A 16,229-nucleotide genomic window follows, 5' to 3' on the forward strand; every position below is an offset into this window, starting at 1 on the left:
CTATGTAATAATATACTATATAATAATAATCAATTAGCCGGTCAAAGAATTATTCAGCAACTGTCCAATAATCGATCAATCATTGAGTCTATCTTCATGGTTCATTGTGCAGGTTGCAGCATCTGAGTTTGAGGATTTGAAGCTGTCTTTGTTGTGTGATAGTAAACTGATGGTCTGTGAGTTTTGGGACTGGCTGAATGAAAAGAGACGATTTTAACACGTTACATTTCATGACAAACAAAATGATCAAATGCCTCGAACACAAGAGACGTAATTAGTTCCAAACACAATGACAGTATTTGACAAATCTATCAATAATCTTGTTCCCTTGATGTTATCACCATGTTTCTCACCTACTCTTCTCTTCTCTCCTCTTCTACACAAGGACTGGACAGATGTTCCTGATGTGCTTAGCATACCTGACGTTTGGTCGGCCATCTTGAATGTTGGGTTTTGTTATATTTGTGACTGATGTGCAACGTCAGCATCCGAACCCAGGCATGTACGAGGAGGTGATGAAGAGCCCTGTGAACAGCTGTCCACTGTGGGGACCGTGCAGGAAAGGGTTAAGTAGAATCCGTGTGGAGCAGGTGGATCTGTGTGTAGCAGCAGGCTTCATGAGGATCCTGTTGATCCATCTGTGAGCAGATCTCATTCACAAGAGGTCAGCACAAAGTAAGAAGCAGCTGGTCACAGAACAGATTCAGCAGCGTCAGTGACATTAGGGAGTGTGACAGAGATGAAGAGGGACCAGTCTGACATCAAGTTAACGTCTTGTTGAAGCAAAACGCTCCACACTTAAAATGGGAGGTGGTCAAGAAAATGGATTTGACAAGCTGTCTTAAAGCCCACGTATGTGCCACTTCAAAACAAATATAAATAAGAACTAAGGCAGCGAAGCAATAAATCAGGACGACAGTAAATAAAGTGTGAAATAACAAATAAATGTGAAGTAAATGGAACAAACGCTGGTGCACCAGAGGATCCAGAGGTGAACGATCTGTTCAGCACCAGGTCTCTGCTGCTGCACGTCCACTCCTGAACTAATCGGAAACAGGGTTAATAGTCTCCATGACAACGAAGCCACTTCCATCCAGTGAGATCATGAGATGCAGCTGAAAGGTAAAAGGTCATGACTAAACCTGGACCTCCAGTTCCAGTTCCTGCCGGTTCCCATGCACACCTGTTCCTCACCTTCCAATCAGCTCCAGACTCTGCAGCAGCTTCAGTCCGGCTCCTCTCGTCGCTCTCACGTCGTTCAGTCACAAAGAGGTAAAACACCACGGCTCTAAAACATCCTGGACTTCCTGCTAACTGTGCTGCACCCCTGCTGCCTGACACACCCTGCTCCGCCAACCAGCCAGCAGCTGCACCTCGCTCCGACATCGTTAACCAGCCCCCAGATAACACACCAGTCTACAGTACAGAACGTCTCACTCTACCTGTCGCACTCTGCTTTGTGATCCAGAAAAAGAAACATCCAACACCCAGTCTGAACAACATCTGGAAAATGTTCCACGTCCCATTTAGTTCTAGAGGTGGAGCGGTGGTCGTGTCTGGGGCCATTCATAAATATGCAGCAGTGAAACTCACCTGAGAGTCTAAACACACACACACAGTGAAGTGCTGCTCCGGCTCACAGTGATTACAAACTACACACAGGTGTGACACTCACCGAGGAAGCGGAAGGTCCTGCGCACCAGCGGGTTGAGGTAACAGCAGTCCCCGGTGGCCACCGTCTTCTCTGAGCGGTCGAACTCTTTGGATGTGTACTGGACCAGGAACAGCACAGTCTCCGTTATCGTGATCTGGCACAAACAGAGACACAGAGAGAGTGAGCAGCTGTTTATCTGTCAGGCAGAGCTGCTGCTGCTGCTGCTGCTGCTGCTGCTGCTGTTGTTGCTGTTGTTGTTGTTGTTGTTGTTTAGGCGGTGCCATTTTCTCTCGTTCACCCACAGCTGTGAAACACACGGGAACATACAGTCTGTACATCGACAGTTCGATCCATCCCTGATTCACTGATGTAGACTGGATAAAGACATATCCCACAATGCACCATGCACGAGGCACAGCAGATGGTTTCCTACAGTATTATTTATTATATTATACAGCAGTTTCTCACAGTGTCTGTTCATCTGTTTCTGTAGTTTTATCTTTAAAAGTCTGAGTCATTTCCTTAAAGAGCTGATCACTGCAGTTTTATCAGTTTGTTGGGGACTATTTTTTGCAGAGGATTAATTGATTAATCTGATTCTCTTGTGAGTATTTGTGTGTGTGTGTGTGTGTGTGTGTGTGTGTGTGTGTCCCACTGTAACAGAGTGGCTCTGGCTCATAGATGTGTTTGTGAAGATGCCGTACAGTCTCCAGATTTAGGAAACAGTGACCTCCTGCCTTGTTGACACGTCCATCTCCTGCCGTTTCTTCTCACCTTCCTGTTGAACTCAGTTTATTTTCTGAGGATTCAAGTTTGGGAAACACCCAGAGAAAAATCTGAGCTAACAAAATGTTTTATGTTTTAAACAAACATGCAAAATCAGCAGCCAGTGGTCGCTTCATCTGGCATGTACAGTATTTGTCACCACAACTCAGTGCAGTGTCAACATGTGACAGCTGCTGCTCTGTGCTGCCAACAGCTCCACAGCCTGCCAGCCTCACTACACCAGCCCCGTCCTCCATCAGACTGCAGCTCACACAGAGCAGCGTTTACTGCCACACCAGCCGCTCCAACATCAAGACTGCTCAGATACCAGAGCCAGAGTCCCACAGCAGGCCAGCTGAGAGCGCTCCAGCTCTCTGAGCTAACAGCTAGTGCTGCTGGGAGTCCAGCCCCCCCCCCCCGACCAAAGTAACTGCCTCTAATATTTACTGTAGGTCCAGCAGCTGTGGGAGCCCCTGATCAAACCTCCATGCATTTAGATGAGTAAGAAGTGTTGCTGTGAAGTTATAAAAGAAAAGTGAATTCTAAAATGACACTTTAATTATGGGCTGTCAAAATGATGAACACTATTTATAAAATCCACTGCAGAGGTTGACGTGCTTTTATTTTGAAGTTACAGTCAACTGTCTTGTATTGTGCTGTATGTTTTGTTCCCTGTAGCTCTGTTTAAGTCTTATGTCTCCTCTTCTGTACTAATGCACCAACATAAAAACACTGCTGTGTATGAATCGATATATTGTTGTTCCTGTTTCTTCTCCATCATGGCAGGTGGGGCAGGGCGGGGCAGGACGGGGCAGGACGGGGCAGAGCGGGGCAGGGCGGGGCAGGACGGGGCAGGACAGAGTAAGTGCGGTGAAAACAACGAAGCTCTGTATCAACAAATAATGAAACAGGTCTGAGATCAGACACACTGCAGCGTTTGGAGGCTGCTGCGTCTCTGCTGCTGCAACACGGATGAAATAACTTAATGGCAACATCTTTATCCAACTGACCGCTGCGCTGCGTCCAAGATAAACTACAACAACAGATCACAGCTACACACCAGGCTGAACTCAAACATCTCTGCTCATGGCAGTAAGACTGGTTAAAGCTCGTGTGTTTCCGTAACGCCAGCTGCAGGTACAGTCAGGTGTTTTCCCATGGGGGGGTCGTCTTCTCTTTTCAGTAAGGGTGGAACAAAATATCAATACAGGAAAATATTGTATTTCTCCCTCTAACAGTCAGGATCTATTTCCTCCGACACACACCTGGACATTAACACACACAGGTGTCATGACGAGGAGAGGAGCGGTCAGCAGTCTGCTGCTAATGATACTGAACGCACACACACACACACACACACACACACACACACACACACACACACACACACAGTTTTATATACTATACACTATTAAAGTGCTGAAATTAGTTTTTTTTTGTTAATTGTGTTGAATTAATTATTTCATTTCATACAAAAATGTTTATTTTTGTATTAATTTATTTAGTGTGTGTGTGTGTGTGTGTGTGTGTGTGTGTGTGTGTGTGTGTGTAACTGTCACCTCAGTGCAGTGGATAAACATGATTCCTGTTTTTTGCCTTTTTATTTTTCTTCATATTCTTCATATATATATAGTATATATATATATATATATATATATATATACATATACACACAGTACATATGTTGATGTATCACAGATGAACATCCCAGAATATCGAGAGTTACTCTATGATTCCTACGGTTACTGTTAACAGTAAGCTGAGTTAGCTGTGAGCAGTTGCTGTTTCCATCTATCAGAGGTGTGTTAAAGTTTCCAGTGCAGATCTGTTGAAACGTGCGGAGCAGTGACAGCAGAGCTTTTCCTTCTATCAAACTGCAGCTGTGGTGGATTCACCAAGCCTTGGAAATAAAGGGTTAGATGATAAAGCAGCAGCATATGATGATGCAGCGGTGTCAGCAGGATGTTTGCAAACAGCTCAGCACAGACACAGAACCTATTCCTCAGCATGAGGGTCTGACTGCAGGCCCGGTGCTGCTGCCTGAAGCTCATGTGTTCTCAGTCAGTCAGGTCCAGGACTACACCGCTGTGGCTGCCGGTCTCCAGGAGACGCCCCCCGCCCCCCGCTGAGCCCACAGTTTGGTTTCCAGCACTTGGCCGATTTCACACTCAGTGTACTGAGGGATAAATCTTTAATTTACAGGTTCCCCCCCGCCGGGATTTGTACCGACAACCTCTTGCCCTTGCCTGGTCTGAATGTTTCCACCTGGCCGAACACACAGATGCATCGAGTCTTGTCGGAGAATACAGCTCAGCGGGTCGAAGCGTGCGTGTGACCGTGCATGTGACCGTGCATGTGCGCCGCTCGGCGTGTGCGGTCACGACGAGGCCCGGAGCTGAAACCCACAGACTCAGGCAGTGCCACAGTGATTTATTCAGGTCGACTGGTGAAGAGGGCGGATGAGGAGAACTGAGATGACACAAACTTTGACTCAACTTACAAATATGTAAAGAAATATTTCAAGCTTCGATCTGGGAGGATTTTTTTATTTGTGTTGTTTTCAGAAAGTGAAAGTCTCAGCAGTGATACCATCAAGCTGCCTACAGAAACATTAAAGCCCTAATTAAGATTGTTGTGTTTGTTTGTTGCATTTAGCCTTTTAAATCCTGTGATCCTAGACCAGATTAACCCATTAACCTCAGGGCAGAGGAGAGCGGCAGACCCACCACTCCCACTCTGTCCACTGTGTCTGTGACTGTTAGCAAACTGTAATTAGTTTATGCTAACTTCCCTGTATTTAGTAAAATGCCCTGTAATGTAATGTGAGTGTAATATGCACTGAAACTCCTCTACAAGATGGGCCTCACAATGACTTAAACTAATAAAGTACATTTTGTTCGTGTGGTAAAAACAATATTAACAAACAAATGTGGCAGTGATGAAATTATCCAGGACTAAGTGCCACATGGTGAAGCTGCCATGAGGCTCCAGAGGGACTGGGGGACCGGTTGTTGCGTTGCCCAGTTGGTAATCAGGACAAAGTGTCTCCTGCCAACTGGATCTTCAGTCTGATCCAACCAGTCTCAGTGAAGTTCATTCTTGACTCCAGGAATAGCAGTTTGGTAAAATAACTTTAACAGTTTATTTTTTCTGGGACTTTCAGCCCAACCGGACATAAAACCATCAGCCTGTTTTACACAGAGATCCCACTCTATATATCTGTTAACAGGATGCCTCACAGGCGCCACGGTGGAGCGGCACCATGTGCTACGGCTGAGTCCTTCCCAAAGTGGCCGGGGTTCATTCCCTCTCTGTCCTGAGAGTGTCCCGTCTATCTCTACTGTCGCTATAGTGAATAATGAATAATGAATAAATGAAGCAGAAACGCCAAAAAAGAAACTCTAAAAAAAAGAACGGGTCCCTCATTATGTCTGATTCACTCGTTCACAATGAATCAAACAAAGCCGCCATGTTGCCCCCCCCCCTGTGTAAAACAGGCTAATGCTAACTCAACAGGAGTCAACAGAAGCATCGCAGTGGGACGTCAGCACTGAGTACAAATCATTCAACTACATGCCCCAGGTGTGGAGCATGACATCATCATGACATCACATGTGTAAGGAGACTGAATGAAGAGCAGGAACAGGGTTACCGCCATGTCATGTGACCAAATGCGCTATCTCCATGACAACCCAGCGACTCCACCACGCAGACCCCTATAGAAACGTGTTGATAGCAGCTGATCTGTGACGCTGTAGACTTCCTGTTGACCTGTGTTTCATCCTTCAGAATCAGTCTCCTCAGTAAAAGCCCCCAGGCCTCCGTGCAGCAGCCTCATCCTCAGAATCTAGGTTACAGCCGGCACTGATAGATGGTCCAGACATGTAAACCTCTTCATTCACGCTTCTGAGCTGCTGCATGGAGGAAAGCTAAAAGTGGGACTGTGACTGATGAACCTTCACAACAGAGATAAAGAGCAAACTGAGTGTGTTCAAGTTGGACCTGATTAAATACGGTGAAACGGCTCAATCTCAAACAACAGCCTTCTCTCATCAGGAGTCATTTTCCTATAATGTGGTTACAACACCTTTAATCAACCCTCGTCTGCAGCTATTAAAAGCCTGGCGGGAGAAGAAGGGACTTTTCAGCCACTGGGAAGCTTTTAATGTGAAACATTCATGCAGGAAGTGTCAAGAGTATGACACGACTGTTGTTGTACTGATGGAGTTAAAGCTGTGGCATCGTACTTCGTCCTGAGTTCATCCAGACAACAGGAAACAAACATGGAGCATGTGCTGAGTTTGGATCAACAGAAAACACTATCAAAGGTGAATTAAACCAGCAGCAGCTGAGAAGACAAAGATGCAGAAGCGTAATGCATTCAAAAGATTCCCGCTCTGTTTTTAAAGAAAACTTTTCTCAGTTCTGAGATAATTATGTCGTTAATGCAGAAAAACAGAGCTGAACTTTTCTCTCTCCAGTGAATGCCTTACACTTCAATACAAAGACTCTTCCTGCCACAACATAATTAAATGTACCTATAAACAGGAAATGAGAGGTAAAGGATTGTCTAACGTAAGCCTTGTACTCTCTGCAGCTGCAGCTAATAACATAGTGTAGTACAGTTCTGCTCTTCTTTAGAGAAGCTTTGCACAGCTCTGCAGACGATATATATATATATATATATTATTTATGATAATGGGTCCAACAAAACACATCTGCTCGACATAAACGTCTTTTCCAAGGGTTTTAAAGAGGGTCTGAATAATGTGGACTGGTCAGTTTGTACAACGGTGCAGCTTTGGGGCAAACAACAGCGCCAAAGATATTCATGTTTGTTATTCAGATCACAATTCTGACTGCAGTCCACCTTTGACCACAGTTACACTGAGGCACTTCATGTGTTGTGGGTGGATAAGATACAAGTAGATATTGAATATTGAAAAGTGTAAATGCAACAAAGAGAAATGAAAGATGGAGGAAAATGTGACGGATCCTCCTGATCCACCTTTTCAACGCTCATGTTGGAAAGGTGTAAATGTATTTGACTCTCCAGTGTGTAAATGTAAGTTTTAGTGCAAAGTTGAACTGCGTCAGTCAGAAACAATCAAATGATCTGTCTCCGTTTCTCTGGTGACAGGGAGCTGCTGTTGGGATCATCTGATAAATGAAATAAATCAATAGATTCGAGCACTGAATGATCAGAGTGTGTGACAGACTATTGATCTGTCCCACTTGTTCATAAATAAGATTCATTTATGTTCTTTGCACATGTTGTTCTTTACCACTTTCCAGGGTAATTCCAAAATATACTCTTCTTTTCTATATATCTCAGAATATCAGTTTTATGCAGATGACAGTCTGGTGTGCATCTGGCTCCTCGTCACCTGTCTGAAGGTCGTGGTTTCTCTGAGAGCTTTACAAAGGCAACTGAAGCTACATCCAGGTTACAACTACGACACAGAAAGCCCATAACTCCAGTTTGCAGCCTCCTGCCACTGAACTGTACTGATTGATATTCAGCTTTATAAATACCTGGGAATTTATCCAGACAGCTCTCTCACATTTTAAACAGAGTGTGGAGCAACTGGCACAGAATCTAAAGGTTAAAATGGATTTTCTATATCAGAATAAAACATGTTTCTGTCCTGAGGACAGGAAATGATTGCACTTTATGAATGGAATGAATTACAGAGGATTTTGAATGTTTCATCCCACAGGACATTTAAACTTTTGACTTCAATTCTATTTAATGATCGTCTTTTGATTTGTCTGTTCTCTTCATGTATTTGTACTTTTGTTTGTTTCTGTGCTGTACTCAGGTCCCTTGTTAAACAGTTCCAACCTACTGACATTACCTTGTTAAATAAACGTTACATGCAGCATCTCTTGTTCTGTTTATCATTTCTATCACTTCAATAGTTCCCAACAAACTAATTACAGAGTGGAAACACTGAAGTTGGATGGGTCAGGAAACAGGAGACAGGCTGTAAACAAACAAACGGTTTAGAAGATTTTATACCTGTGTGTATTGTTTTACAGCGGCCCAGCAGAGCTGTGAGGAGCACACTAATATTCAGACTGCAGTCCAAAGCCGGAGGCAAAGATTAGACCAGGATTTAGTTGCACACTGGTTTAAAATAAACCACTTCATGAACATTAGGGAACAAAACCCAGAGCTGTGATCCTCCTCGGTTAAATCCAGGCACACCTCAGGCTGAGTCACGAGGGAGCAGGACGGCTCGTCTCCTCCAGAGTAAACACCGCCTGTGAATGTCCTCTCCCTCCCTCAGCAGCGTCACTGATGCAGGATCGATGTCACATGACTCCAACATGGAGCCTCTGGAGGCTCGAGTGGTCGGTGCCATTAAAGTGTGACACGGTCTGATTACACTAAGAGCTGAGAGGTGGAAGCTGCCCACAAATTCAACAGAACTCACACCACAGTCACGTCACCTTTCAATCAACCTGAAGACGTCTAATTAAGCCAATTAAGCTGTGGGTGTCCCTGGCTGTGGGGGGCCTTGCTGTCATTATCGAGCCTCTCAGAGAGACACTCCACGCCGCCGACAGCCACAGCCGTCCGTCTCATTCTCCTGGACACGATATCTCAGACACCTTGAATGAACTTCTTCAGGCTGAAGGTCAAAGGTCAAGGTGACGGTGACCTCAGAAAACACAAAAATGGTTAATATAGTCTGAGTGATGGAGGCAGACAACCACGAGGAGGTGATTGTAGTTTTAAAATTCTTTTATCTAAAACATTACAAGCGTAACAACAGGATTTAATCCAGCACCCCTATCAGCTGCCACTAAGTCTCACATTAAGATTCAAAGTGATGAGCACAGCACTGATCTCAAGACGTGAGAAACAGCTGGGAGCATTAACACTGACGCCTGTCAGCGTTTGAAGAAAACAGCAGCGAACTGAAAGAAGTAAACTACCACCTTACTATAACTGCAGTTCACATTTCCATTTCAAGGAAAGAAAGTTACTGTCAGGATTAATGAGCACATTCATTTGTGCAGTTTCCAGCTCATCTGTTTTAAATGAACGTGTATTTCTGTATTTCCATTAATAGATGTCTGTGGGCAGTGGAAGACTTAACGAGGAAAAAATTTAAAAATGTAAAAAGCTATTTTTGTGTCAAGTCACACAGGGATTCCTCTGTTTTTCTCCACCGCTGACACTAATCCCTTTATTACCTTAGAGTCTTTACAGGGAGACAGACACAGAGGAAGAGATTACAACAGGTGGACAACATAAAGAAATCACTGCACTGAGATTAGGACTGAGGCCATTAATCTCATTATTCTGATTTTAGATTCCAACGATTATGAAAACAAGATAATTGATGAAACGATTATTGTGCCACATTTTGTCTCGCAACATATTTCATCCCCCTATAGCAACCCATCCACTTCCTGATTATGTTACTGTTCGGTTCAGACACTTTCTATATACAGAAGAGTCTGGAGAGACCACTTCCTGTTTGGCTGCTGTCCCACGCTCAGATATCAACGCTTTTGTTTTGAAATCTTTTTTGGTTTTTTTTGGTAGTGGTTGATATCAGCTTTATAATCAACAAGCTGTTGCCAGGGTTGATGTGTTCTAATTTATTTTTATAAATTTTCATATTATATATTTAATTGAAAATGTTTAGATATTATATATTTATTATTTTATTTATTCGTCTAATTTTTGGTTGTTTTTCATTGACTTGTATTTAAGAAAGTTCAAGAAGGTCCACTGTTAAAAAGACAAAGTTCAATAAATGCTTGGAGTAATGGTGTTAAATAATCCTAATATTGATCAAATGAATGCTGATTATGGTTTCTGTCTACCTGTCGATGCTGTGTCGTATCAGACTGCTCTCTCTGACTGGACAGTATGTCGTCTCCTTGGTAACACACCCCTAACAGTCTGAGGAGACGGTAAACAGGCAACAGAAAGAGGAATATAATGCAGTGCAGGATCTTGTGAAATGACAGACTGTAGACTGCAGGGCTGTAGCGCTGTCATGCTTCAACAGATTGCATGCAGCTTGTGGTTTGTTTTGTTTTCTCTCTCTTCTAATCATACTGTATGTTTCATGTTATATTGAGTTTTCTCTTTGAATGTGTGAGTTTACTCACGACAAAATAAACCCAAGACAAACCAGGACTGGTTTAAACCGGTTCTGTCTGGAGCAGAATCACACCACTGTTTTATATCAAACAGGAAACATCCTTGATGGATTGTGTTTGTGTTTTCACCAGGATGACGATGGCTGTAGCACAGCTCAACCTCTAATATGGTGATAAATAACACCAACACCAGCTCTCTGGAAAGCATCCATCTTGGTGAAAATACTCAGCAACAACTGGCATCAAGTGAGAGCAGCAGCTCTTCTAACATTAGTGTCTTCAGTGAAAGGACGAGAGGAATGACTCAGAGTTTCTTCAGGTCCTGATGGAAACCAGCAAATACAATGAAGGACGTCCAGTCGGAGGAACAGGGAGAGTTTAGCTGCTGGGGACAGGTATCACAGAGACAACAGTTTTAGTTTTCATCACCACATGAAAAGGTGATACTGCACCTTATCAGGAAAGTGGCCCGCATGTATTTCAGGGTTCCCGCTCTTTTCTACAGAGGACATTTCCAGGACATTTCCAGTGATGATGTACCCCCCCCCCCACAGAGAGGAATCATATATGATCCTGTCTGTGCAGTCTATACGTGGCTATACTCATATATGAAATCATCTCTTACATGATTAATTAACCATCAAATTATAACAAATTGATTTGATTATGACAAATCATTTAAAATCTATCATTATCATCATCATTATTAATTTATAACCTGACTGACTCTTTCCTTATGAATCACATTAAGCTGCTGCCTGATCTCCAGTAACCAACAGTAACTACAGTTTTCCCTCCTGATGAATCCAGACTGAGCTTCAGCTAAAGGTAGATTCAGATCATTTACTGCTGCTGGGTCTCATCAGTTCATCTCACTTCAGCCTCTTTACTACAAACAGGAAGTGATGTCATTAACCAGTTTAACCACACCCACTGTGAGCTCCCGCTACAACAGTTAAACATGTCATGTCATATTATGGTCTGTTTTATGTAGCGTTAACGCCATATATTAGGATTTACTCTCGGTGAAATGGGGCACCAGTCCTCTGGGAGGACAACAATGAATTACTTCATTGCCAAATTTATCAATCTCATATCGGAAGCCATGACTTCTCTAATCAATGGATCTCCAGTCTCTACATCAAAAGAATACAACAGGACAACAACTGGGTGTAAATAAAGGAGTTTATTAACTAAACTACTCTCTACAGAGTAAATGCAAGGTGTAATAATCATCAAGATGAAAATGATAATGAAATGAGCAGTGTGATGAGTTGGCAATGGTGGGAGAGAATATGTTATGGCTATACACTGTGGCTATACAGCTAATGATGCTACATCTACGAATTAGGTTTGATGATTAAATATTGCTATATTTCGACATCGACCCAGTCATGAGCAGAGTGTTAAGACCGGCCTACTGTGAGTTGCGCTGTAGCTGGAGACCCTCGGCTGGAACCCAGGTGGCTGTGGTTGCCGTGGTAACCCCGGAGACGCGGGATCTAGGTGGATTCTCCTGGAGGCCGTGTCCCGTTATCACGATGACGGATTCTGCCGGTGTCTCAGCGGTTCAGCTCTGGTGGAGTTTGCCAGGAGTCTTTCTGTCTCGGGCACTTTTGATTCCTGCTCGGCTTCTCTGCAGGCGGTCGTGCAGATGTTATCTGCTGGTGTCTCTTGTGGGTTGATGCGAAATAAACTCTAATGCTCTTCACTTTGGCTGGATAACTTTAGAGGAGACTGGCGTTGACCAGATGACTCTAAAGTTGTCAAAATCTTCAAAAAGGAAAACTTGATGATGATTAAAAGTTACAAAATGACTCTGAGCCACTTCTGTTGCTTTGGTTCAGTTGGTCTTGACTTGGCTTATAAAAATAAAGATCGCGCATGTAGACAAAAATCATGTTGCTTGTAGCTTGTGGCAAAGAAAAATAAAAGACGTGAAAAGTGCAAAAATGACCAACACCCATGAGTTTATGGCGAGCAGCTTAAAGCTAAGAGTTCACATGGCTACAGAGCCGGGCTTTGAGCCGGGACTCTGAACTTTGAGCAAAGATCTCAGCTTCTAGTTTCTGCATCGTTTCTCGCTTCTCGCATCTTCTTATCATCTGGGTTCCTCTGACTTTTCTTTCTCTTCTGGTTCTCTTCTGGCCTGTTCTGAACTATGTGAATTGATCACGACTGTTTTATCCCCTTGGGGGGCAGGTGCATTGTTTCAGGGGCGTCCCCAATCTTCCTGTGTTTCCATTGGAGAAGGGAGTAATTTCCCACTGAACTTTGGAATAATTTAAATCTAGAGTTTACTTTATAAATTCGCACATCCGTCTTTCCATGACCACAAAACATTAAATGAAATAACAATAGAACTACTTGCACTAATAATGGCAAGAGAGGAAGTTAATAGGAGTGTTTTGATTTTCATATTACAATCCTTCAAACTGGAATTCATCACGATACAATGGTTAACTGATCCACAAAATATAACATTTCCCAAAGCTTAATAGTCTATACATTGTGATTACACAGCAGTTCTTCGACTGTACTAAATAAATAATAATGGAACATTCTGGATGTCATGCAGTGTGTGTTACCTGTGTGAAGGATGCTGACAGTATGGTCACATGAAGGACCTTGTCTTAAAATCTACATGTTACATTTCAAACATTCTATGGGGTGGAAGTTTGGGATTAAACTATTGCATAGGAACATCTCATGAGTTAGACAGTAGACAGTGAGATATTTAATTTTACATTCATCCTTTGATCTGTGTCTGTGAAGAGAGTTCTGCTGGTCACTACCCAGGACTGGAGTTTATGACTCTTATCTAGACAGGGACAGAGGAAGGGAGGTTGGTGTGTGTGTTCATGCATGGCATAGAGAGGCCAGGATTCACACCTTAGTGTTAATCAGTCCTTTTGTTGTTACTTGTCCTATACAAGAAACAATCAAATATCATTAGACATCCTCTGGAGCCGACCCTTTGACCTTTGGTCTGGTTCTGTGTCGTTCAGACATGCTAACAGCATGGTCTGTTTGTGGAAGAGGGGTCCTTTGTCTCTGTTTCCTATCTGTTTGATAGTTTGATGGTGGGAAGAGTTGCAAAGTGTCAATTGTGGGTCCATAACTCTGTATGTCCTTACAATGAACTTCCTTAATGGCTTGTGACTGATGCCAGGCCACGTATGTACGTTACATTTACCTGAACAACGCAGCACTGGGTTTGAAGTGACGCTAGCAAAGATGCTAGCAGATTAAAAACAGCCATTAGCAAGAAATGACATATTGCAATTTAATAATTACAGATACGTTTTTGACTGTCGATCTGTTCACACAAATAATATATCTCCATAAGTTTTACACTCCTGGATCAGCACTGTAGTAGTAGTTGTATAAATTATGTTTCTCACTTTATCAAACTTCATGATTTAGTGTGAATATGATTCTTTGTCCTTCATGTTCAAGGGACTGTTAAAAGTCTCTGCAGGATCTTTCTGTGGCTGAGCCGTGAACCTTCCTCCTGGAGATCTGGAGATCAGGAGATCTGGAGATCAGGAGATCTGGAGATCAGGAGATCAGGAGATCTGGAGATCAGGAGATCTGGAGATCAGGAGATCTGGAGATCAGGAGATCTGGAGATCTGGAGATCAGGAGATCTGGAGACCAGGAGATCAGGAGATCCGGGTGCACAGAGATCCACAGGGAGCTTAGTGAAACAAAGGCTCAGCATGTATCAGCTGATTATTGGTCTATCCACAGAGGACACAATGATGTGCCACACTGAGTGACCCACCTCTCCTCCCTGTGTAAATGGATTGACTGAGGATCACAGGTCCTCAGGTTTGGTATTTAACGGTGCTGTGCAGGTCTGACCCTGAGACTTTAGCGTGACACCCAAGTATATTAACAGCCGCCAATGTATATTTGGCATCCCATTTTTTTTTGTATGAGAGAACAACGCCATCCGCGATCGATTAATCTCCCCTGACTCTACAGCTCCTGTTCGTTCTGCTATCAGGAGAAGGGTCTACTGACCATCACACCTGCTCTGCAGAGAAACACACACACACACACACACACACACACACACACACACACACACACACACACACACACACAGACACACACACAAGTAAAGCAACTGCTTTCTCCTTATTGTGTATTGTTTTCTGACTTGGTGGTTAGCTTCGAATGTTAGCTACACATGTGGCATAGCTGTCATGTGCCAGCAGGTAACACCGGACCTTTACCAGTATATTTCAGATTTCTCATTTGCGTGTGAGGCTGTGGTTCAGCTGAGGCGGTAACAGTCTGGACGTCGAGTGTCAACACGCGAGTCTCTGAGTCTCTTCGGCGTCTCGTCAGTGTGATGAAGTGATGTTGCCGTGACAAGGTGCTTTAACATCCATCCCCAAGCAACAACGTCGGCCTTCTAGCAGCTGCTGCGCTCAGTCGCCTCTCTGCTCTGTGTCGACTGTCGTTTGTCTGTCACACTTAAAGCAAGAGGAACGACAGTTCACCTCTGACGAGTTGATTCATTCTTACTGTCTGATATGACCTGTACTTTATGGTGTTAGAAAACTTTTCATCTGTTCAAGCTGTGTATGTTCACCATTAAAACATGGATGTCCTGTGATGTAAAGCTTTATGTGAAGGTGCATCAGAGGGAGGGACCCTGCTGGAGAACAGCAGCGAGTCAAAGAGTCGTGATGCTGTTTCTCAGTACAGAGTACGCCGAGTCAGGACTCTCGTACTGGGAGTTCAAACTTCTCAAGTTCACCTGAGAAGTCCAGAGTCCCGAGGACAGGAGGACGATTTACAACTGGAACTGCAGCGTTCTTCCTCATATCAGCAGTTACAATTCAATATACACTTCATAGGCAATCTGTAATATACAAGATTTAATATGAAGCACACTGCCTCTGTTTGTTTTCATCTATATATATTTATTTTTATTGAAATGTGGTGGAATATTTGTACCAGAAGTTCAGAGGCAGAGCTGTTGTTAAACTGTCCAGCAAATCACGTATTTTAGCTTCATTTTCTCAGACTAACGAGCAGCAACAAATATTATATTTCTCAGATCAAATTTCATCTTCCAAAGGGAATTTTATCAGATATTAAACACTACAGACAGAGCCACAGGTAAATGACCGAAGGGCTGCAGAGAGAACACGGCGCACACTGAGGAGCTGGGCAGCGAGCTGCTGACGGTCCTCACATCTCTGAACACACGTTAAACAGATAAACTAGCAAAACGTCAAAACTTAATGAAGTGATATAAAAACAGTCCTAGAGAGAAAATAGTCTGGCTCAGAATATCTGCCACTGTCACCATTTGGTGAGAAATGCATTCTGGGACACTTTGCTGTCCCAAGTCCAGACAAAGTCACGTACTGATGCATGCTCAACAAAATGGGCGGGGCAAGAACACTTCCAGATATCTGATCTGTATTTGGGTAGATGTGGACTCTGAACAGAACTTGGGGTTAGAAAGAAAGAAAGAAAGAAAGAAAGAAAGAAAGAAAGAAAGAAAGAAAGAAAGAAAGAAAGAAAGAACAGCATTATTATTATCATCATCATTATTATTGGTGTGGTACACTGGTGCTGGTCTGGCACTTTAGGAGCCTGTGATGTCAGTGAGACTGGCACGAGGTGGCTGAAGGGCGGCCTGATTTCCAGAAAGCCT

General features: G+C 43.4%; 1 protein-coding gene across 1 annotated transcript in view; it reads right to left on the bottom strand.

Moving 5' to 3' along the window:
- The window catches only part of plppr5 (phospholipid phosphatase related 5), a 72,897-nt gene that overhangs the window by 37,722 nt on the left and 18,946 nt on the right, over positions 1 to 16,229 (bottom strand). Inside the window, exon 2 of the mRNA XM_022766781.1 lies at positions 1,676 to 1,808. Within this exon, the coding sequence (XP_022622502.1) occupies positions 1,676 to 1,808 (133 nt within the window). The remainder of the gene's footprint in view (positions 1 to 1,675; positions 1,809 to 16,229) is intronic.

Source organism: Seriola dumerili, unplaced genomic scaffold (genome assembly GCF_002260705.1).
Source record: "Seriola dumerili isolate Sdu_G_001 unplaced genomic scaffold, Sdu_1.0 BDQW01001040.1, whole genome shotgun sequence".
NCBI classification, from domain to species: domain Eukaryota; kingdom Metazoa; phylum Chordata; class Actinopteri; order Carangiformes; family Carangidae; genus Seriola; species Seriola dumerili.